Here is a 24,323-nt window from a genome sequence, read left to right as displayed (position 1 = left end):
TGGGCTCTAAGCTCAAACCAATGAGCAGACATGATTCCTCAAGGTTTTTCCTAAGTGTTATGAAGAAAAGAACAGAACCACTTTGGATGAAATGAATAAACTGAAACATATCCTCTATTCAATAAATTCTTTAAAACCCTTGACATTATGGAATAAAGCTGTAACCAATGGCATCTTTATTTAAATGCATCCTTAATAGAGGCTGGATAAGGGTACTGTACACTGAATCACTGCGAGTAATCATAGATTGGTGACATGCTGGTTTTGACATTGAGCTTTCGTCCTCAAAAGTAAACAAATATGTGTCTGCCAACACGAATTAAATATTGTTCAGTGGTGTAAAACACAAGCATAACACTCAATAAACCAAGTCTCCATTTACAACATTAGCAGCCATGGCAACTAGCTAATGACTTCCTACTGACACAAACCTGTTTGCTGAAGTTACAAATCAGTAACCAGTGAGCCAACCGCCAACTCTATGGACAATGTAGCTGACATTTAGCTCTGTGAAAGTCAAAGCTTGGTGCAGAAAACCATGAGGAGAAATACAGAGTTAATGTATACTCACCAAGTTTAACTAGCCATACTCTAGTTAACTTTATTTAACTTTTGCTTGATATGAAAATGTTGTATTCCAAAGTTTTCTGAGACAGTCCCTCCCTTGAAGAACAACACTACAACTATTGTGACACACGTAAACACAAGGACAAAGGGGTCGTCATACCTTCATGTCTTTTCTAATTTCCTGTGTTATACTCTACGCTGAGCTAATTTACAAACCGTTTTCGCGTTGTTTTCCTCAAACTGATTCTTTCTATACCCAGACTGACTGTGGTTGTCTCGCCTCCTTCTCCACCAGTCAAAGGTTAACACGAGTTCAAGGAGGTTGCCTCACGTCACAACCAACGACCAAAAAGCCTCGCATTCTGGTCACACACAAACAAGAAAAAAACTCCACATTTGACTGCTGGGCAAACACTCACCCAACCATCACCCCCGAAAAATATTCAAAGCCATTTAATCCCTTGAGAAGGAGGCAAAAGAGAGTAGGAAGGAAAGAAAAGCTGCATGAAAGAGCATACTTTAAATTCAGACCTACTGTGCAGTTGGGGCTGGCAGAGTTCCCACATGCTCCTGACACACTCAATCCAAGTACAACTCCCTCCTCCCTCTCCACTCTCAACTCCTCCCAACCCACTCCTCCTCCAATGAGCCCTCCCCTTCCGCCTACAGCAAAGACCACCTGACTTCCTGTTTACCTCTGACCCTTAGTTATTCCCCGCCTCCGCCCTCATCTGGCAGGTCTCCAAACAGACAGGACAATCAGGCCGGATGAAACAGACAGCGCTTCACAGAGTGAGCAAGAGAGAGACAGGGTAAAGACACTGGGAGAGAGAGCCAGAGGGAGGCTAGGTTGTGTATGGATGTTGGGGGAGGTGATCAGAGAAAGTGTGCGAGTAAGACAGCCTATCACCATGTGGCCACCGAAGCAGCAGTTTTCCCAGGGGTGTGAGTGTGCAAAATGTTGTTGCGTTTGTGCGCTTGTATGTGTGTGGCGCATGTGGGTGGTGGGTGGAGGGCTGGGGTGATGCGTGGTGTCAAGTTTCAGCGCAGATTATGGCATTCCCTGCCCAGTCTGGTAGGCTGGTTGGCTGCGAGTTACATAAACCTCAGAGAGGTCAGAAAGCAACAAAGCTACAGTGTCACACATACAGACAGCAAGCCTAGATAAGAGCCTGCACAAACGCCCTGAGTTGCTTACTGCCGACCCAACTCTTAGGCCAAGACCTGGCAGTGAGGGGAAGCTGGCAAAACCCAGTCAGATAATAAATCTAAAGCAGCGATGCAGACCGACAGCAAGGAGACACCTGCTCAGTGTCACTGCCAGGGGGCCTCCAGTGGCTGCAGCAGCCCAGACCATAAGTATCCATCAGTCTCCACTTCCACCTCTTTTCTATTCTATTCAGCAAAGGAGACACTGGCACCCTTATATTTAAAGCTCCTGGTGTGTTGGAAATTGGAGCAGTAGTGTGTGGCAGCAAGGCAAAAAAAAAAAAACAAAGCCATTTGTTAATGCACTGAAGCTGGCATGTACACACATACATGTGTCTTGACAACAACAAATAGGGGTGCACATTTCCACATCAGAGCAAATGAATTCAGGCTGACTTGATATGAAAATACCTGAATCCATTCACTGTTTCTTCAGGTCTATTTTTTAATTTGTGAACCTGCTGCATTAAATCACCATCACAATTAAAATATAATTTCAAATCATTGGCACAAGAGGAAGAAGTTTTCTTAAAAATCTAGAAAACTATCAATCAACTCTTCTCGTGTCGAACGCTCTGATTGGCTGTTCAAATTTCTACTTTACATCCTGTACCCTTTACATATAAATAAAAGTCTGACAATAAAAATGGAATCAAATGTTTTTAAAAGTGTGATTTTGCAGTCGAGCCTTTGGCCATTTGAAATGATTGGGGTTCTTCATGGAGTCCTTTGGCTTGTCCTTTGGCTTAATAAGGATATTTAATTAGCCAGTTGCATATAGCTTTGTCCAATTTCATGCACTAACTTTATTTCTCAAACTAACCCCGGTGCACAGAACCACAGACTGAGTGAATTTAGCTCCAGTACATTAAGAAGGAACACATCGAATATGCTGCTGTTGCTTCACAAATCTCTACAACCAGTTTCCTTTTTGCCTCTAAGGCTTACATTAACTTGTACCCATATAAATCTTTGTCAAACCCACATTCAGATTGCTAAGACTGTCTTCAAGAACAGAAAATAATAAAGAGGGCATAAATTCCATTTTAAAACTAAACCACAATCAGACCCAAATCCAGACTGTAAACCTGCACATATTAGATAAAAATATGTCCAAAATCAAACAACTAAACCGGATGGCCAGCAAGCTGTCATTTTTTCAGATTATTGTGCTTTGCAACATTTTACCTGAGTATCCTTCAACAGTACATGTGGGTAATGTAAAAGACAAAATTGTATATATGTATGGGTGTGTGAAAAAAAAGAAAAATGTTGATACAAAGATTTCAATTTGGTTCAATAAGTCTGAAACTAGATTTTTGCAGTGAGATTAGCTAAAACATTATGAAGGTGGGAAAAGGTGAAACTTAAGCGCATGGGCACCAGGCAGGATCTGAAGTTTGCCCACCCAAACATTATCTTGCGGTTCTTCAAAAACAACGGTCTGGACCCGTTTTAGAATTAATGACTTGGTAGTCAGCTTTGTGGGAGACATTTTGTGATAAAGCATCAAACTCCTGCACTGACAGTTCAGAATTAAAGTTCCTCAATGAGCCAAACAGTTACCGTCAGAAGTCTATTTATGTAGACAAACTTGCACTACCAGAACAAACACTATACAGTGTGAACACCACCGGGAATGTTTCAGCAGTACACTATTTATCGTCTTTTAGCTACAGCATGCAAGCAGGTAAAGTTTGAAAGCTGAAAAGATACTGTGCCAGTTTTACTATATATTATTATATTATTTATTATAACCGGTGTTTTGGCGTGAGCTCTCGCGAGATTTCGCGAGCGATCACGCGATTTCGGAATGAGATTTGCTTTCCAGCGTCCTGAGATTTGGATACAGACCACAACAAAGAGCGATTGCCAGCTAATGTGGAGGTTTTCGTTCACTTCTCATCTCTATTATGTTGTGGGACACTCGTTGAGACTATCCGAGCTGGTCTGTGTGGGGAAAAAAGCACGTTAGGGCGGACTTTGACGCAGGGGGGTAATTGCCCAATACTTTTCGTTAGCTGAGCTGCTAGCTGAGCTGCTAAGCTGCCTGCCTGGCTAAATACTGGAGCTATGTCGAAAATTCATTTCTCCATCACTCACATGTATGAAATGACATATGAAAACAGACCCCAGGTTGAAAAAAACCGAAGTTCCCCTTTAAGATAGTTTAGGCAAATGTGCTGCACTTGCCTTAATAGACATTTTATACTTTCATTATTTTATAGTTGAGAATAAACAGCTCAGAGTCGTTTCTTCTAAACAGAATGCAGCATTTCCGTTCATTACTCATTACAATAAGGGTTGTGGACAATTAGGCAATTTCAGTATCAAATTTTTCTTTTAAGTTTTGCTGCTCCAAAACCTACCAAACTATGACTCCAAACTTTATACCAAACCAAAATTGCTAAACCATTGACTTGTACTGGGCAAAGGTAACAAGTCAGTGGTTTGACAAAGGGCATTGGGGTAAGAGCCAAAATATATCTATTTGCTTCCTTTTCTATTGAAGCTAACACTGACTCTGCAGAACGATATGACACCAAGACTCAGAATCTGAATTGTCAGATTGACAATTATTCTCATAACTAACAATACTTAATATTATAATTTCATATGATCAGTTCTCTGGCTTTTAAGTATCTTTTCCATCCAGCCATTTCTGGTCTCCCTCCCTTCCCCCTGTACTATGCACGAGCACAAATGCGCACAGGACATGCAGAAATAGTGTTATGTGGATCAGGATGCACCATTAAGTTTCCCATTTACACAGCAAGTGATGTGGGCAAACACACACACACAAAAAATAGCATACACACAGACAAACAAACAGCATAGTTATTTTTCCCTTTTGATCAAATTCATACATTGAGTTTGATAAAAATGTGCATTGGATTAGTACAGCTGACTCGATCTGTGAGTCAGACTAATTATCCAATGACCACAGAAACTCCACTGCTTGTTCACATTACAGCCACAATTAAGTCCTGTTCATTGATTTGCAACATTGCACCCAAAATCGCACATATAACTTACATATAATAAATTTCCCGGTTTAACGTGCAGAAATCAGAAACATCAATCTTAAGTTTCTGACTAGTGACAGCATAAAGACTGCCTGCTGACTGCCACAAGTACACAAAAGCATTATGAACCAGCATCCAGCTCAGAAGGGTCACAGTTGAATGCTTCATGCCTGCAAGCTTGAACTACCTCCTCAGAGAAAGCCCCTAGCAGACCATAAATGCTGCTGAAATGATTCATCGGGCCTAAGCTAGAGTTCTACATACATCTGTTCATTTGAATTAAGACCTATTACAACAGGACCTAAGACGTTTCTTAACTCAATTTAACCTCCAAGTATGTAAGCCTGGGACCACTGTTCAATCTTGACCCTCGGTGCCCATCACAGCTGTAGCTAACCATTACAACCATTGGAAATCCTAATTAGCCGCATTCACTGCGGGGGAGTGAAGAGTGGGCTGCTATCCCCTGATGCCTTGCCTGTTCAGCAAACACACTATCAGCAGGCTCTTCACACATCAGTGCACACGAATAGCACAGTCAGCCTGTAAGCATCAACACAGGACTGGATGTTGACACAGACAGGGAGAGGCTCGTTCAGATGGCTGTGGTTCATGGCCCCATTTCAATCAAGGACCTTTAGAGATGAGCAAATGGCCTGTGTGGATGAGCTGTGGTCTCGGCAGACCACCAGTTTTGTTGTCACCTGCTGCCTGTTGAAAAAAAAGTCAAAGTGCTTAAAACATAAAACACAAGCTGGTTTTGGCTCAGGGACATAGATTTGGTTTCAGAGGTAGGGGGATATAATTAGTCTGCTGCCAATAAGAGGGCCCTGTTTAGAGAGATTTAAATGACAAACTCAAACTGGTACTCTGAAATTGTTGTCATTTGTGTGTTTACTACAATAGGGTAAGTGCAGATACGGAAAAGAGAGGACAGGCAACAATAATGTCAAACAACACTTCTGTGTTGACAGTGGGCCTTCTAAAACACAAAAGCCCTTACAAAAAAATGCTTGAATTTTCAACTTGTGCGCATGTCTATTTTGCCTTTGACAAAACAAGTTTAGATGATTCAGAGTTACTATTGAAATCTTACATGTTATCAAAGAGGAACACACACATGTACTGAAATCCACGTCTTTTTTTCACGTGTGCAGACCATGATGAAATGTCTGTTGCTTTAGCTGTTGGTCATGTGTCACTCATGGGCTAGGAGGCTGTGTGGATGCTGCTAAGTTACCAGCCAACTGAGGTCCAGGAACCGCCTGAAGCCTGTTATAGCCAGCTAATGCATTCTCCCAACCTCCCCCTCTGCTTGTCTTCTCCCTGCTCTTCCTCTCTGTCTCTTTCCCTCCCTTTCTTTCCTAAGCTCTCCTTCTTTTTCCATGAGCTACTGCCCTCTCCATCTCACAAACCCCCTCCCCCTCTCTCAAGTGCTAACCACTCTCCTTCACCATGCTCTTTTCCCACCACTCGCTCTCTCACACGTGCACATGCGCTCATACACAGAGACACACAAACTGTGGCAGCTACCACAACAGCGCGCAACCTCCCCCACACTCCAGCGAGGCAGCGTGCAAGTGCCTCTGGCTTGCCCTGACCCACATCTTGATATAGCCCTAAGTATGCTTACAGCTAAGTCCTGAAGACACTCCTGCCACTCTTAGCCTAATCAGGCCTGACCTGCTGTCGGCGCACCGGGCAGATAGACAGGCCAAGCTGGACTGACCATTATCATTTTCAGAAGGCTTTCAGACTGCCATAGGTACTGCCTATCCACCTTCCCCCACTCTACAACTGATTGCAGGTTTCCTTCTAGACAAGCACATGTTTTATCTGGGATAGTTAGTTAAACATTGCACAAGGGACTGGATTCTCTGCCGTGATATACTAGGAAGATAAAGACCACACAAATGAAAGCAAAGAAATGCTCTCCATCAGTAAAATTGCTATTTATGCAAACACTACATGTCTGAGTTTCAGTTAATTTCAACTTAATATTCATTCTCCTTAGCAACTGTATCTAAGATGAAATAAGGGTAAAGGACAGAGTGCACAGGTTGCATGTGTATGAACTGGTATAGAGAGAATCAAAAGTTCTAATGATTACTCAGCTATTAACTGGGCTATAAAAAGTTTTTTTGTGAATTTTAAGACGCGTCAAGACAAAACATATTACCTTCTCTTCCTTGAATTCAATAGGTGGGGGTTTCCTGTCCTCATGGCCCCTCTCCTGGTTGGAATCAGGCCAGGAACAGTTGGATCCATCTTGTTGCCTGAAAGCATCTTCAAGCTGGGGCAAGAGGTCAGGCAGGAGGTCAGGAGGTTCCAGGCCCTCTAAGTCTCCATCCTGAGCTTCTGGTGGTAGTAGATTGTCTCCTAAAGCTTGGTATCCATTAGTGTTGATAACCCCGCAGCTCTGAGGCTGCTCAGAGGGCAGGTGGCTGGCAATGCTAGGATAGCAGCTCATAGGTTCACCAAATATCTCGGATGACTTGCAGCTTCCCTGGGTTTCTCCAGAACATCGTATGGCCCGGAAAGGACATTCCTCTGTCTGGTGAACTGGGGTCCTGGTGTGCTGCTGACTCATAAGTGCTGTGGAGGGAAACTGGCATGCTGTTCCTGATAGCTCAGGCACTGTAGAAGTGAGTGTTGCAGTGGTGGTGGTGGATCTAGATACAGAGGCTGACGACAAAGACTGTTGGCTGAGACTGGGTATTTCTGGCTCCCCGGGATAGGCAGGGTACTGAGCCGGCTGGTAAGCGTTGGAGGAACTGACAGAGCATGTCGGCAGAGAGTGAACCACAGATGATGAATGCATGGGAAAAGGCAGGTTGGAGTCCTCTGGTCCTGATCCAGAGAAAGTTTGACCTCCTCTGATCAACTGGTAGCTACCCTGCTGCTGCTGTGTTTGCAAGCAAGTCCCACTCAGAGGAGCATTTTGACTATCCAAGTAAGATTTACTAGGAAGAGCCCTTGAATGAAACTGAGGTTCCCTTACGGTTAGTTGGTGCTGAACCTGCTGCCGTGTGTGGTGAATTTGCTGTTGGCTATTGGATTGACCTCCCTGGTGAAAGGGGAAATTGTGATGCTGCTGCTGCTGCAGGGACACAGTCTGTGTGTTAATTTGTTGGTGCCTGTTTAACAGCTGTTGCTGATGACTTTGCTGTTGTTGCAGCTGCTGCTGTCGCATTCTGTGGTGCTGCTCCTGTTGTTGATGACACGGGAGATGTTGTTGCTGCTGTGTTTGTTGTTGTCTGACATGAAGGTGCTGGTTGTGCAGTTGCTGCTGCTGATGACAAAGCTGTTGTTGCTGATGATGATGCTGTTGAGATAAGGGGTGGTACATATTCCCATTCTGGTCTTGGTTGCCCCACATTGGACTGCCACTGTTACAGAACAGCCCATTGGACTGAGGTACTTGGCTCATGGCAGCACTGGGGTACTGGCCATGTTGCTCTGCAATCATGGCCCCACCTGTGCTCCGAGAACCAGAATATGCCTGCCCCATAGGATTCTGTGTCTTAATGCCAATGTAATGGCCCATCGGCTGACTGTAACCTGACATGGCTTGTTGGGTAGAGACTGGTGGCATCATGTCTTGATGCTTCCCTGGGCCAAGTGGTTCCACTTGGAGGGGTTCAAAGTCAGCACTGAGGTTTAGTTCATCCACAAGTGATGGTGCTGTGGGAAAGCCATCCTCATCCAGCCCTTCCAAACCTCCAACAAAGAGGTTGGGATCATCAAAGAAGTCCATGGCAGAAGCAGGAGGGTGACTGGAACCTTTGGAACACCTCCAGATCCAAGCTGGTCCCAATGAGCTTGTCTACAGCATGTCCATTATATTGCGTGCCTGCCAAGAGATGCAGAGAAAACAATACAATATAAGAAGATGAAGATGTGTTACACAAGAAATATTAGCTCCTACAGCTCAGTTACAGAATTTCTCTCAGTTTCTTTAGCACATAATCTCTACAACTAATGTAAATGTAAGAATATGTCTGAATGAGAAATAAATATGAACTGTCTGAGCTGTGTCTGCCTTGTTCTAATGCTAGCCTAGCTACAAGAGATGTACGTTTGTGATGTATTCATTCATCATTGTTCAGCGGTCACACTGATGAAAGTGACTGCAGACAAACAGTTCCACCTCTCCCACTAGGCTTGTATATATTTTGAATAGATTTTTATCTTGACTGTCTTCAACTTGTTATGTCGCTAATAAAAGGGAATGCTTTATAAGTGAGTTGATTAAATGTGATATTATAATCACCAGTCACTTCAGACCTCTGGAGAACCACTTAGAGAACCCCTTGTCTACATGAAGATCAGATCACAGTTGGCAAACAAACAAGATACTTACTAACGTAATCAGCAGAAACCTCACCACACACAAACACCAAAATGAGTCATTTTCAGTTGGAAATGACACAACAGCTTATCAAATAGATATTTTTCCCATCACATTGACTTTATCATCAATTTCCCCATCAATGATACATGCCTGAAGACTATTAGAGCCACATGAATTCTCATTCTCATTCAACAGCTTTCAAGATCCAGGTAATGGTCAGGTCAGAAGGGTATTGGAGAAATTTGCTACTGTCAGTGATCTATCAGCACCGCCTTTCATGTGTGCAGCAAAGCAGCTGGTGCAAACCAACCGCCAGCCACCAGCAGGTGTCTCTTCCTGTACCTCCACCCCTTTCACACCATACACACCTCAACCCCCCACCTCCACAACCAATGAGGCTGCCTGCCCTGTTACTGCAGAATGTGTGGGAGGCGCAGACAGCTGATAGAATTTCAACAGCGAAGGACAGAGGCAGAAGAGGCCTCTTGAGCACGCGCATGTGTGTGTTCTGCAACCACAGACCAGCGGAAGATGACAGAAGCTTACCCAGGTCAGTCATTATGTGCTGACTTGCTGTGCACACAGGCACACAAAAACACAAACAAGCACAGGCATTTCTGCTTTATCTCAGTCTCACACGTGGAGATCCTTTTATTGTTTTCACTGACTAATATATATATTTAAAAGGACAGGCAGGCTGGTAAGTGGTTTAAAGTGCTATTGTTTATATCCCATTCTCATATATCAACCTGGTGTTCCTTGTAGCTTTTCTGTCCAAAACTATAGCAGGTTCATTACTGTGTGATTTGTAATCACAGGTCCAATAAATGACAACAAATGATTCAAATGGCTATGCCAATCCATAAATAACAATGCAGTGGTTCGTATAGTTCCCACTGCAGGGCCTTAATGTGAAATCAAATATGTTTTTCCTATTATTTGCTAAACATACAGGAAAAACCATTGATACTGGAAAGTCTGAAAACATTGTCAGGGTTCTCATATCTTATGATCAAACACTCAAATGTGGTTCACTGGGACAGGCAGGTTACGGTCTTTTGGTTTTCTTTTAAGGAAATCCCTCCTGTTCAACTCGCAGCTTTCCTGTTGCCGCTGTTGTAAGCAAACTCAACTCAAGTCCTTTTCAGACATGGAATACATAACATTATTGGCTTTATCAGCCTGTTCAGTTGATGGCATTCTATCATTCAGACAGAGGTCTTTTTAATGTTAACATTCCTCAGACATGGCCATGATAGTGACAGAGGAAAACAGTGTCAAGTGATGTATAATGCATAATCATCATAGACTGTATATAAAGTGGATGTAGCATCTGGCTCCAAAATTGAAGCCAACCCGGAACTGTCAAAAAACTTGCAATATCACGCCGTCCGCTAGGGTTGGCTCCAAAAAGCTTTTGCTCCATAGACCCCAATTCATTTTTGGAAAAAATAAAATTTGATAGACTGATTTTCTACAGCTCAGGATTTTTTTCCCGTTAGTTTTCATGGTCAAAATGAGAGATTAGGCGGCCGATCTTAAAATAAATCAATACTGAATTTTAAATAAATCGTTAAAGTTGGCGGAGCCAGGGGGCGTGGCTATACTTGATAGACAGCAACAGAAGCCTCTGTGGTAAAATGTGGGCGGGATAAGAGAGTCTTCAGCCAATCCTGCCCCTAGTTGCTCTCCGGTCCAGTCTGTTTGATGACGCTTTTTACATCACTGGCTCCAAAAAAATCCAAAACGGCGACCAGGAAGTAGCAAAATCCGGGCTTCATTTTCTCAGCGTTGAAACCAACGGGTGACGTCACGGTTAGTTCACGCCTGATAATAATACACGAACAAAAATATAAATCAAAACCAACAGTGAGCTTATCAAATGAAGTAAAAAATATTGGGACACCTGTGTAAAGGTCAGGACTCAACCTGTAACAAATGATTTAACTGCAGCTCATAAATTGTAAATCTTCAGACAACTCGTCTGTCTGAAATGAAGAAAAGTGCACATTGTGACGAATTCTGTCTCCATGTCGGTGTTTGTTTTAATTATGGGTAATAAATTCAGTAACCGCTGTTGCTCCATGTACATAAATGCATGCGACTTTGTTGTTCTAGAGATGCTCATATGGATCTTACTGCTGTCTGATGCTGCAAGTATGTAATGAACTCAGTTGACGGCACTAAGTAACAAACTTATGTTCAGTGCCTGTTCATGTTTTGTGCAAACTTGGATTACAATCATTATTTATGAGTCCTATGAATCTTACCAGTTACACTATTCAATCACAGTAAAATGTTAATTTTACGAACACTTCCATTTGCAATAAATATGAAATTATAGGTCACAGTGAATCAGAAAGGTGTTTGTGGTATTGGAACCCAAACTGTGTCTTTTGCCGGACTCATATTGGTCCTGAAATGGACAAAAGGGCTTCTCCAAATCGCTTCGTACAACTCAGAGTATACTGCTTGAGCGTGTCTGTTTACTGCTTGAGCGTGTCTGTTAATGTGACAACATGCAATTCAGACTTGTGCCCTGCTGTAAGTGATACGGAAATGTTACTATGTCTAATCTGGTAAGATTGCTGCTGCAACATTGACAAAAAATTGAGCAGAGAGTTCATTCAGAAATGAAGCTGCCACGTTCAGAGGCTGTCACAGTAACTGAGAGAAATTAATGTCTCAGTGGGGCTTTAGAGAAGCATTTTGACTATGGTTGTAATTGTAAATTTTACCTTTTTCCTTATAAATCAACCTAAGTGGTCTCTTTGGTCCATACTACCAAATGTACCTGAGCCAAGAGATGGGCTACAATGTGGTTAGGTTGCTCGACAATCCTGAGGCAAATAACCATCACAATCACACCCACGGGCAAATTTAACTAACCCTAACCCTACAAAGTGGCCACTTAACATAATATGCACATGGTCGGACTGTAAGAGGAACCAAAACTGTAATAACTGATACATGTTGAATTCTGTTCTTACCAGAAATTTTGTGGAGGACAGAGAGCAAGCTATAGCAGGCTGCTATTAAAATTACGAACTTTGTGTTTATCTCTCTTATTTTCACTGTAACTTTATTATGTTGTTACAATATCACCAGTGTTGAGCACTGTGTATTTTCCTGCATGAATAAATAAAAGAGATAAATCAGGCATAACACCAATTAATATAACACTAACCCCTTTACAGCACTACGTTTCATTCCTAGTCCATTCAAAAAGTTGCAAAGAAAATCCATTTGCTAAAAGCGTGACATGTAAACCAACTTAAATCACAAATTTATCCCCAAAACAATCTAGTTTGTTGTTGTATCACGACAGTCCCTGCTAAAGCTTACTGTCGTGCAAACATGCACATTCCAAATACATTAACACTCCCCCCTCCAAACACCAGTTCCCAGAAAAAAATCTCTTCACACAGGCATGAAGCCATTCTTGTTTTTAGTTTGGGCTGTCCTTCTAGCTCTAGGTGCACTCCACTTCGTTGTTTGGTTACCATCTTGTTTATTGGAAAATCACGTGACTGCCCTGAAATGATTATTTCCTACTTGTCAATTAAAGCTTCTTTAGATGTCGCCACAGATATGAAGTGTACTGATGATTTGTGGCACACTGTCAGCCTGTGAAACCAGAACGCATGTGAAACCACTGCTTAACAGTGTCACACCAGTTCTGATCCTAGTAATAAGTTTTAAAGTTTCTAAGAGCAATTATTTGATATTACTATTTACCTAGGTTATCAATGATAATTACACTGATGTTCACTGATCATTCAGGCTGACATTTTCGTATTTGTCCGAAGCCATAAACATTGCAGACAAAGTGCTTGCCTCCTTTCATTTATTGAACACAAAGCATATGCAAATTCAAGACAGGAGTTTTACTTGAAGTAATTTCCAATGCCTGTTTGGTAGATAACAGGGTTCAACTGATTATTAGCCAAATATCAGGCTGAAGTCAATATTCACCATTTTATTCACCTATTATTGCTATTGTTTTCTTGAAGAATGCATGAAAATGCAGCAGTAGTCTCGATCAACACTATCTGAATGGTTAAGTTATGAGGAATAACTATAAGCGCTGAAGGATATATGTTGAAAAGTTCTCCTTAAATTAAACGTGTAAAGCATAGACGTTTCAACAAGCTTTATGTTGGGATTTGTGTTATTTTAATTGTTGACAATTCATTTTGGTTTATCACCAAATATCAGTTGAACCCATCACCTAGCCCCCATAGCTGATAATCCCGTGGTGTTATTCAAAGTAAGTCTGAGACACAATGAAAGCAAAGCTGAAAATTGCAGAAATCAGCACTTAAAGTGAGTAGAAAACACGATGAAAGCTTAAGCTTTTTTTGATGATATAAACGTGATATATATCACATTTCCCATGTGCCGTTAGTCAGTACACATATTCTCTAGCCAGCTATGTGAGCCACTGCTAACCTTTAAACACCAGCCATCTGGCCCTGAGGCGCAGACCAGGCCCCTCTGTTGATTTCCAGCTGTTTCCTTCATAATCATGACGCTGAAAGCACCATCCAGACACGTGCAACTCACGCCTAATATCAACAAGAACCGTCTATGTAAACTGTCCCGAGGTCGTACTAAATGCTGGGACTGGTGTCGAACAGATGGCTGCTTCTGCGCACCTCAGTCAAGCAGCGTTAAACCAACAATGTTACCTGCAAATTAGCTTGTGCAAAGTTAGTTAAAATATAAAAGTAAGCGCTGCTGTGACTGAAAACACATTTCATTTAACACTCATGAGACTCGAAATGGTTTAATTGTTGAAGTGGCGCCATGTGTCACTTGGCAACACGTCTGTCGTGTTTTCAAAGCTTTGATGAGTCTTAGTATGATTAAATAAGACGCCGAGCTCACCGCTGAAGTGAGCAGCATCCTCTTCATCTTCCTCCACAAATGGCTTCAGCTGCTGCGAGCGTGGCGCTTGATAAGCCGGCGAGGCGGCAATGTGTTGCGCTACTTTAGGCGCAACTGCTCGCCCGGTGTAAGCCAAATATAACGCAAGCAGGACGTCTGATTTTAAATTTTAAAAAAGTGTCAGCCCTGCTTGTCGAGGCGGCCGCACGTGCTCCGAGGAACAGCTTCACTTTGGATTCAAAAGGTGTCGTGACGTTGCTCAGTGAAGAAGACGAGGAGAGAGGAGGAGGAGGAGGAGGAGGAGGAGGGGGGAGGAGGCCGGAGATGGATGGAGAGGTCGTCAGTTATGGAGTCCGTGACAATTCAGCTAACTAGTTTGCTCTTCTCCATGGACTTTTTGTTTGTAATGTCGGCTTGAAACTACACTGGCGCTGCTAGCTGTGAGCTCGGTGAAGTGCGGTGCTGACTGAGCCCGGCTGGTCGCTGTCAGTTCAGGACCACCATGACCAAGAGAATCAGCACTTTCAAGCCACGCACAATTCTCATTTACACGACAAAACTCCGAGAAAGTACGATGATATGCGCTGCCCCACACGGGAACTTGAGGAGAACAGACAAGTTTGGCAACTCGGCGGCTGTTGTTTCTAACCGGGAAGATCCACACTCAGCTCGGCGGTGTGTCATCAGACAGCTGAGGCGACCCTCACTGACTGACGGTCCGAAATTTGACAGCTCCTAGCTTGAATGAAACAGAACCCCGCGAGTCCGAAATGTCTTTCAAAAAATCACCAAAATAAGTGTTGTTTCTTACCTGAAATGAACCACAAAAGCGCAACTCCAGACGTGAATGTAGACAGAGTGTTATCGGCGAAGTTGTGACTGTGTTGTTAGTTGTACTCCTGCTGGCGACCACGGCGCAGCGGCTCTGCTGCTGCTGCTGACGTGACTGTGATAACACGACATTTGCATATTAGTATCGCCCTCTGTGATTGGATCAGCCACAATTTGCCACAATGACGCATATCCCTGCTAAATTAAAAACCGGTTCCCCCGGTATGAGAACCTCGGGGTCAGTGCCGCCCAAACTAGCGCCCGACAGCGGCTGAATATCAGGTAATGATTTGTAAAGCCGTTGTGTTGACAGAGTGCATAAGATGGCCGCGTCTAAGCCAGAGCCAATCCGGAGAGGTTTTACTTTCGCACATGGACCGGAGTCTCTTCTCGGTGCGAACGTGACAGGAGTGGGAGAGCTGCTCTCCACCGTGGGTGCACACCGACCTCTGGTGGATGCATGCGTGGGCGACATACTGCCCTTAATTAAGTTACCCCACTTTGGACAACACAGTCTGTCGTCCTAAATAGTGTTTTTATTAGAGAAAGTATGAAATTTATGGCGTTTTTAATTGCCTATGGCACACATTTAGAATAGATCTACAATGTCCTAGTTGTGTCAGTGAGATGAGGTGCACTGGAAGGGTTCCTTAGAGTATTTTATAATGAATGAACAACAAAATAGGAAAGTAGAAATCAAGTCAACATATGCTATAAATTAATTCTATTTAAGTTCAACAGATGCTTTCATGCTTAATTTACAAGTCCATACACAAAACAAACAAAGTGTAACTTCTTAAAATCCTTTTATTGATTTCAGAGAAAAAAAAACAAAGCATTTGAATCTCATGTCATCGATGCAATGGAGAAGGAATGGTTCAATACAGAACACATTAAAACTCCCTTTTGAAGATGCCAACAGCCCAAATGACAGTGTGTGCAAGGTACACTGTGATTTTGTTGCATCCTTGCCTTCCACAGCAGCTATAAATAGGTCTAACAGGTTGCAGCACCATATTTGCTATTCTTATATGGTCATTTCCTTGTAAGATTCCCACGCATTTTATACATTCCATCCTTTTCCGGCAATATTTGCATATGTAAAGTGGAGGAGCAATTTTACTATCAAGCCAGATGGCTCTTCAGATGACGACATCAAGTACAAACTGATATTTTTCTGGAACTTGAGGAAATATTACCGTCATTTTGTGCTGTTCAAAAAGCAGTTAATAACTTAACCTTATCAAAATACATTTGCCACTTTCCTTCAGACTTCTGTAGGGATCCTGCAGTAACTTCTTTGACTTGGGAGCTTAAATAATTTACAGTAATTTGGAAAGAAAATCAAAACACTTGCTTACAAAATCTAAGCGTCTATGCAGATATGTCTCATGAAGTCAAACTGTAGCACAGCATCCATTATTTACACATCAAACCTTTAATAATCGATAACCAAAAGGTACATAACACATTCAAAATGATTTAAAATCAGACAAAATAAAATACTCGAGCTTACTTATTTAGCGTCTTAATTAAAACCATACTTGCCTGCTCTGCTTTGTACATATATTAGGAACTATGTAAGACAATAGTTTACACAGTAGAAATATAAAGAAATCATTGTCCCATAAGTAACAAATATAAAACATATCATGTCAACCTAACTGGGTACTGGGAGAGGGTGTGTGTAGGATGTTTCATTCACACAGCTGTGACTGATGACATTCCAAGTCTGACAAATAAACAGTCCTGAGCCAATTTCTACAAGTGGCATTGATCATACACTCACCATATGAATGCAAGTAGCTTTGCTCATACATCTCACCTCCTTTTGGGACAGTATGTTATCACCTAACCAAATGCATGTGTGGAAATAAAAATCAAAGTGAGAATGCGCTTTGATAGCATCACAGCCTAAATGATGTTGGTGACACATCCATTTGTCGTCGTCGATTTGCAAGATACAAACTTGGTTTCCTTACACTAAAGCTGTTTGAAGAGATGCCTACAAAGCTTTTAAAGCTGAGCAATAACGTAGATTTAATATAAAGTTCTCCCAACTGTTTCAAGCGTCCAGTTCAGATGAGGAGTTGAGGCAAGCCAGTGGTTTGGCAGCCGATGCTGGTGCCTCCCTCTAGTGGCCACTGCTGCAACACTGCAGGTTCAGCTCTGGGGAGGATTGTCTTCTTTGCTAAAGGGCTGCGTAGATCCAGGCTTTACCCAAGACAACCCCGACACCTGCGTTCCCTTGTGGTGATCCTCAGGCCGTCTCTAGAGCAACAAAGATAAATAAGCAGCTACGCAAAAGCAACAGCCCGACTAATACTAAGCTCATAGCTTAAACTGTGGCTTTACGAAACACTTCCTGCAGTAGATTGCCCTCTTCAGCTAATGTAGTTAACATGAGAGGGTACCATTCTTCAGTTTTGCTCAACTTACTTTGTATGTGAACATTCTCTCTTTTGCTTCTTCATGTACAGATGGGTTCCATGGAGAAAAGCTGAAACCAATGGATTTTCACTTCAGAGCTTCATCAGACACTTACACACAGGATTACAGTGCGTTTTCTGGTAGTGGTGAGCAGTGGAATGTTAAAAATAGGGACAGTCACTAACCTTATTGCGTAGGGATCATCTATCTTGGGCTGGTCAAAAAGATGGCTGTTGCACAGTTTCACACTATCGACCACTTTGCTCTTGAACAACTGTACATCCTTTTCATATCTAAGAAGAAAAAAATAGTAATGCTTTCTTTACCAAAGCAATGACAAAAGGTTCTTTTAAATACATATTTTCTCTTCTTAATGAAAACCAAGTCCTTTCTCAAAGAGAATTGTCTTCAAGAACAATTCTTGTTTACTGTAGACATTTTGACTTATACCAAAAATCAAAGATGTTTTAGTGGCTAGAATCCCTGTCATGCATGCTGGTTCAAGGACACTAAAAATATGGAAACTATCGGTCCACGGTATACGGATACAAGAAAGACATTGAAATATCCTGCCATTATAAACAATACATAACCCATTTTGATACTATCAATACTTACAAATGATAGTTGGTTTTCTTTTTTAGAGAAGTCCCTATCAGTTTCTTCCACTCGCTGCAGCCATACGGCCGAACAGTTTTTTGTCCTCTCATGAGAACAATGCAACTTTCCCTTTGAACAAATGAGGTTTAGCTGCTAATTCTAGTGCACTTGCCAACAATCCATGAACTTTCCACAAAGCAGATGCACAAAGCAGAATATGGCCATTTTTCACTTCTATAACAAAACAGTAAGCTCTTGGACACCACATAGCCCATTTGTAAAAGATTTCACAGATGCAGATCAAGCGAGCCGACATGTCCAGCTTGGCAAAGCATCTCTCCAGCAGACATGCCAACTTGTTCAAAGGATTCAAACGGTGACAGATTAGTACATGTGATAGAAAACAATTATATCATGCTGCTGCCTTCAAATATACATCAAATGAGTGGGATGCATTGTGAAAAATGCTTTCACCAGAGTTTTATGAGGCGATTAAAGGTAATTATAACAGTTTATTTTAGCTTTATCTCATCTAAGGTCAACCTAACAATTCAGCCAATATCTATATGCAAACGCAGCGTTCACACTGATAACACTTAGTTGTACATGGCTTTTATACATCACCACTTATAAATGCTAAAATTAATTCCTACAGACTGAAAGTGGATGATTTAAATGTGCAATAAGGTACTGCTCCAACTTATCTCCACAACGATTTAAACATTTATAAGCAGCAATGTGGCATGTAAAGGTGGAGATGTGATCATGTAAAGAGATGATTAAGAGTTCCTCTAGACCTGGCTGGATGTGACAGTGTGTGAAAACATGCCTTCTTTTCACATCACAGCCTTGCTTTCACGCTAAAAATATATTTTTTTTACCTTTCTTGAGGTTTCTGCTTTAATACTCTTTCAGTATCGGTATGACTACAATTAAGCAGGTAATATATTAAAGTCATTATTTTGGTAGAATTGCAACATTAACAGAAACAAGCAGTTGTTGGTGTTATTAGTCCTCGATATAAGTCAGAATGTACACTACCGTTCAAAAGTTTGGGGTCACTTTGTAATGTCCTTATTTTTGAAAGAAAAGCATTTTGTTCTATGATGATAACATTAAATTAATCAGAAATACACATCTTTAATAATGCAAGTTTGTGTTCCGATTGTAAAAATCTTTTTGAACATATTCTCTTATGTTAGGATAAGGCATATATAAAGAAGGGTCAAACTCACAGCACAGCAGCCTCTGGGTTGAGTGGTTCAGTGGTGTTGATCTTGTAAAAAACCGTTCGTGCGTACATCAGGACTTGCCAGATGTGGTTGTGATTCCGTCTGCAAGAACAAAACATAGGGTTCAACTTTGGTATTTTACCTTTTATCCCAGAAATATGGGTCCAGGCCATCAGTAAATGGAGTGACAAAACTGAGGTGACTTACAGTATCAAATATTTTTTATTACCTTGATCTCTACCAAAAGCAACACAGCTTCACAGAATGGTTATAAATCTCAAACCATTATTCTTACTATGTTAAAGGCTGTCTTCTTGAAAACAGTCTTATTACAATCAATTTGTTTGGTGCAAAAGGATTTGGCAGAGAACATTCAGCAGAACCGCCCCCCTTAAAGTACTATACAGCATCTACAATTTTACAGTGCATATTCAGCACATAGCACAGCTGAAGTTTTATCCTTAGTTTTTTATTCTCTACTTGTTTCATTGTTGTTACCCGATTGTGTATTACTGTACATAATTTCTGATTTATCTGAGATTGGTGCTGTAATGCTGCAATTCTCTGCTTCCTTTCAGTCCAAGAGAAAGGACAAACAGGACTGGCTCAGGGTGCACAAATGAATAATTTAGTTTTCACTTATTGCTACTGCAAAACATCAATCGAGGAAAACGAGAGAAATTTGCAAAAACAGAAAGAAACAGAACATACCTCCATTTGGTGAAAGCTCTTCTGACATCAAGCTCTCCTGACACCGGGTCAACAAGGGGATGGAAGACTGGGATGTCAAACACTAATTTCTGAAATGTAGCACAAGGAACAATTTTTTTGAGAGTCTGTCCCAATTTTTTGTTCTACAAAAATTTAGGACAATTCTAACAAATTAGAGATCCAGTAATTTAAGGCCAAATGCTACTTGTTAATGGCTCTAAAGAGTTTTATATTTATTTTATCCATAACAGTGAACTATGTAAAATGTGTACGTTTAAATGCTACTACACCGATCATTTTTTCAGAGGATAATTTCAGATGGCATGTATATTTTATTTCTAAGCCTTTAGAGAAATGGAAAAATCTAAAGTTTCTTGACATGATGGAACAAATCCTGCCCATATGTAGAAAGACTATAGGATTGGGTGTACTCAAAGTCTTTTTTCTGCTAAAAAAAAAAAAATACAATCATAGTTGTTTTTTTCCAGGGAATGTGGCAAAAATCATAATCATTAAAAAAAAAAAAAACAGGCATGCAAAAAAGTTCACCAATACTTACAGGACTCTCTCCATCTGGGTAGTTATCTGGGATATACACTGTGAATTTGAAGACACCATCCTGGTATAACCCATGTCTGATGAATATGACCCCAAACCACACTAAACAGGGGGAGACACATGACACTTCAGAATCAAGTCATGCTGAACCAAGCAGAGTAAAAACACAGCAAGTTGATCAGTGACCGTGCATAGATTTCAAAGCTAAACTATACTTTCTGTATACAGTGACATATGTTGCATAAAAATGATGGGATCTTACAAAATGAGCAAGAAATAATTTTTAAAAAAAAACAGTATAGAACATAAATATTTGTATTTTAGTTCTGCATCTTCTGTTTTTGCAAACTGCACATTGGAAGTCATTGAGGAGCCACATTTTCTATTAGGATACATATGAAACACTATAAATTGTACGAGTTGTAAAAAGGGGTGTCCTTACTTAGAGCCGACTTGTAGGATGGCTGGACGTAAATTCCAGGGAGTTTCTGCTTAATCACTAGTGTGCTGCAGGTCACATGGCAGGAAGTTAAATCAAAGCAAAATAGGGGAAAAAAAACCACATGACTCATTTTCTTCTTAGGTACTAAACTAAAGGGATACTTTAATGCCAGGAAAATACAGACTAAGCCTATGTTAATAAAACATGACACAGGGTTTAAAACAAACCAAACGAATTTTGAATTCTGATACTGGACCAATACTCACAACTCGGCCAGCAGAGAGTACTCCAAGTAAAAAGGGCCATAGGAGGCATGTGTGCCATTGGCTGACTGGGCCGGAGTGCCTGTTGATGCAGGCTTGGTAATGGGGACTGCATTCTTAGGAATGGCTGGAAGCTGCTTTTTGCCAAAGGACAACCGGGCTGGGCTGGCTCTCTGCTCCCCGTGCCCGCTCTGGTCCTCGTTATCAGATCTCTGCTGTTTTGGACAAAAATATGACAGGGATCCCAGCACATAAACCATAAAAAAAAATCCTTGCTATGTGAAAAAGGAGACAGAAGGAAAATTTGCAGAGGCAGATTTAGAGAAGGCTACTGTTTATGAGCTATTATGCACACTCAAGAGTACACAGTGGCCCAGGGTAATGACCATTTGCTGTGACCAAGCTCTCAGGTTACACTGCCCATCTGGTTTGCAGCTTATCAGGAAGACATGTCACCACAAGCAGAAGCACTTTGAAACACAGCTATCACTGTATCTTACTAATACTGTTGAAATTGATAAAATCAGTTACAGTACAGCGCCAGAGCACACATTTAGCACACAGCAGCAAGGTGTCAGGATGCATCAGGAAGCCACAATGAGTACCGGTGATAATCACTACAAGTATGCCAGGAATGCCCATGTTGAACAGTACTCTAATGAAACAGATCTAGCTTACACAATCTGTGAGGTCTGACATGGCTATAGAATGTTTTTAAAAAGTTTCCGTGACGAGGCAAATGAATGGACTCACACCCATGCTCAAAGTAGTTTGTTTGCCTCATTCTCACCTCAGCAGGGTTGCACCAGCGTGTTTACATTTGTCTCCCCTCCCCTGTGTTTGGAAATTTATTCTAGCACTTGTGAACAGTAGTAAACCAATGGCATAAGAAACACTTCAACAATGAAAATTAGCAGATTCACTTTATCAGAACTGAAAGTTTTAAGTCATACAGTAATACTTGAACTCCACACAGTAAGAACTTTTTCCCAAAAAATGAGCTGCAGACCACACCTATAACTAGGGTATTAAAAAAATCCAGTTTAGTAAGATTCCTAGAAAAATGAATGCAAGTGGGAACAGGTGCAGAACTGAAAACTAGACCTACGACGGTGGTGCTCAAAACAAAAACGGAGAGAACAGAGAAATGGAGAATAAAGCAGAGTATTAAATGATCACTGACTATAACTGGCAAAAAGGTTGTGACTGACACATACAGACATGTTTGTTGTTACTGGATATTGATGACACCGATTCAGTATTGTCTCTTTGAAAGAGAAACTCATAATGCTAGGAACATGAGTAAATATGTTTATGCTTCTCTGTTTTTTCAGCAAACATTGAAACTTTACACCACCAATTGAGTAAGAAAGTGCATATAGAGTCGACTCTAAACCCAATCATGTAACTAGGCTCCAATTTTAGGGGACAGTTATATTACAATAGGTCAAACTGTCTAGGGTATTTCATTATAAAGGTTAAGCTACATTACTTAAGTGGGAAGACTTTGAAAGAGGTTTTCAGCTCTGCAAAGCTCATGACCATCATGTGAAGTAAACCTCAGAGAAAGGCTTCCACAGATTTAAATGTATCTGCCCACTGTCATCTAATGCAAACCTTCAGCCACTGAAGACTGTCCACTGTCAGATTTGATTATATGCTGTCCCACACAAAGTCCATCTCAGGTGATGTCAAATTTTATGGTATTGCTATGAGAGAAGTACAATAAGTAATTCAGTGCGTTTAATTTTACCTTACGACTTGGATTGGAAGACATGCTCCAGAAGGGGTTTAGGTTCATTACTCATTCAGAGGATCAGATTGGTGTCCCTATTTTATGTAGGTCCCACGACAAGTGCTGTCCAGGCCATCCGCTGCTGTGATGGAAAAAAGACACAGCACACATCACAAACAAATTAATGTTGCCGCAGCTGGGGTCAAACACATATAAACAGAGTGATCACACTGCAATCAAACACAGTGCTGATCTAACGTCTTCTAACTAACACAACAGCCACTTACCTTTGCAAGTCAACAATTAACACTGAATTATCTTACATTTCAGAGCTAACGGAATGCTACAACGACAAACTGTACCGCTCAGGAATGATGTTTGGGATAGGTTAGCTTCGTGCTAACTTGGCTGTTACCTTAAGTATGCTACCAGCTGTGCTGCTGTCGGAGTTAAGAAGTTGCGCAGCTGAAGTAGTCGACCATAGGGTGATAACAATTTATACTAATGTTTAGATTTTAGTCCAATTTGCCATTAACGTTGTGGTATTTCTGGCAGTACGTCGTATTATTGAGTCATTCGCAACAGCCGGTGAAAACGGTGCTACGTTAGCAAACATTAAGAACTCGTGTTAGCTAGTAAAAAGATGTAATTCTGCTTGACATCTGAACTGTAGACTAAATATACTGTCAATGCATAAGACAATTTGTGTTAATGTCCACACACTGACGTTATCTCACCTGTATCACTTTATGCTATCTATAGCGTTAGCTTATAAGCTATCTTTGACGTTGCTAACAGCTTGACTGTTCCTTTAAATTTATCTAGTGCACGTAAGGAAGCTTCGTGATGTAACTCACTCTGTTTGCTCGAGATCTGTAAAAGTCCCTTTTACGGAGATGTTAACGCGTTTCCCAGTTTAATTTCCGCACAAGCTGCCCAGCATTCCTTTGGGTGTCATCCCAGTTAGCAAGCTAATGTTGCTAGCTAAATAATTTGACAGACACAGAAACCGGAGTTCAATCTAACTTAATTAGGGGCGTTTTGGTGTGCGAGAGCGGATTCTCATTGGTCTGTGGGAAAAACGTTCATGCAGCTGATTGGCTGGTGCCTTTTTCACGTGAAGGACAATGTGGACTTTACTCAGAAAAGGTAGTAGCTGATAGATCAATGCTTTGCTGTCAGTCAGACGTTAAATCCACAAGCATTAGTCATTATTTTGTATAGTTATTGATAGTAGCTTGCATTTAAGGGAAAAAAAATAATGACGTCATCCTGTCATTTTAAGTCACCTTGTGATCAAGTTTGTCTATGTGTGTGTGACTCATAGCTAATCAATTGTGCAAATAGTAAACATCTTCCTACGTATCTGTTTCTTTAGGGTATTCAGTGTTTAGGCTTTAGGCTTCATTTTAGGTTGAATAAATATTGTTTATAAGTTTACAGATTAAGCCACTAAATATGCATTTTAATACTTA

At 41.2% G+C, this 24,323-nt stretch overlaps 2 protein-coding genes across 10 annotated transcripts in view; both read right to left on the bottom strand.

Moving 5' to 3' along the window:
• The window catches only part of chd9 (chromodomain helicase DNA binding protein 9), a 77,143-nt gene extending 62,145 nt beyond the window's left edge, over positions 1-14,998 (bottom strand). For 4 of the 6 annotated variants that reach the window (XM_022195368.2, XM_022195452.2, XM_022195532.2 and 1 more), the window contains exons 1-2: positions 14,858-14,998; positions 6,982-8,655 (exon numbers count right to left, since the gene is read on the bottom strand). In XM_022195368.2, coding sequence (XP_022051060.2) covers positions 6,982-8,559 — 1,578 coding nt within the window. In that variant the 5' untranslated portion in view covers positions 8,560-8,655; positions 14,858-14,998. Of the gene's footprint in view, positions 1-1,102; positions 1,188-6,981; positions 8,656-14,046; positions 14,199-14,857 lie in introns of those variants that run through there. The other 2 variants (XM_051960618.1, XM_051960630.1) reach the window with 2 other exon arrangements.
• Positions 14,999-15,666: 668 nt separating this feature from the next.
• aktip (akt interacting protein) lies at positions 15,667-23,873 on the bottom strand. Of its 4 annotated transcripts, none has more exons than XM_022195092.2 (10): positions 23,706-23,872; positions 22,867-22,990; positions 21,117-21,328; positions 20,851-20,915; positions 20,410-20,510; positions 19,851-19,939; positions 19,143-19,241; positions 17,493-17,600; positions 17,317-17,377; positions 15,667-17,148 (listed from the first exon to the last, which is right to left on the bottom strand). In XM_022195092.2, exons 2-10 carry the CDS (start codon positions 22,912-22,914, stop codon positions 17,041-17,043), a joined length of 891 nt encoding a protein of 296 aa, XP_022050784.1. In that variant the 5' UTR covers positions 22,915-22,990; positions 23,706-23,872; the 3' UTR covers positions 15,667-17,040. The 4 variants fall into 4 exon arrangements, with proteins under 4 accessions (XP_022050784.1, XP_022050941.1, XP_022050865.1 ...); XM_022195249.2 differs by having other exon boundaries at positions 21,117-21,325; XM_022195173.2 differs by having other exon boundaries at positions 22,867-22,987.
• Between the last annotated feature and the right edge of the window lie 450 nt (positions 23,874-24,323).

This window comes from Acanthochromis polyacanthus, chromosome 2, assembly GCF_021347895.1.
Source record: "Acanthochromis polyacanthus isolate Apoly-LR-REF ecotype Palm Island chromosome 2, KAUST_Apoly_ChrSc, whole genome shotgun sequence".
NCBI classification, from domain to species: Eukaryota; Metazoa; Chordata; class Actinopteri; family Pomacentridae; genus Acanthochromis; species Acanthochromis polyacanthus.
The sequence above is the reverse complement of the archived record's forward strand: the minus strand, read 5'-3'. Positions and strand labels throughout refer to the sequence as shown.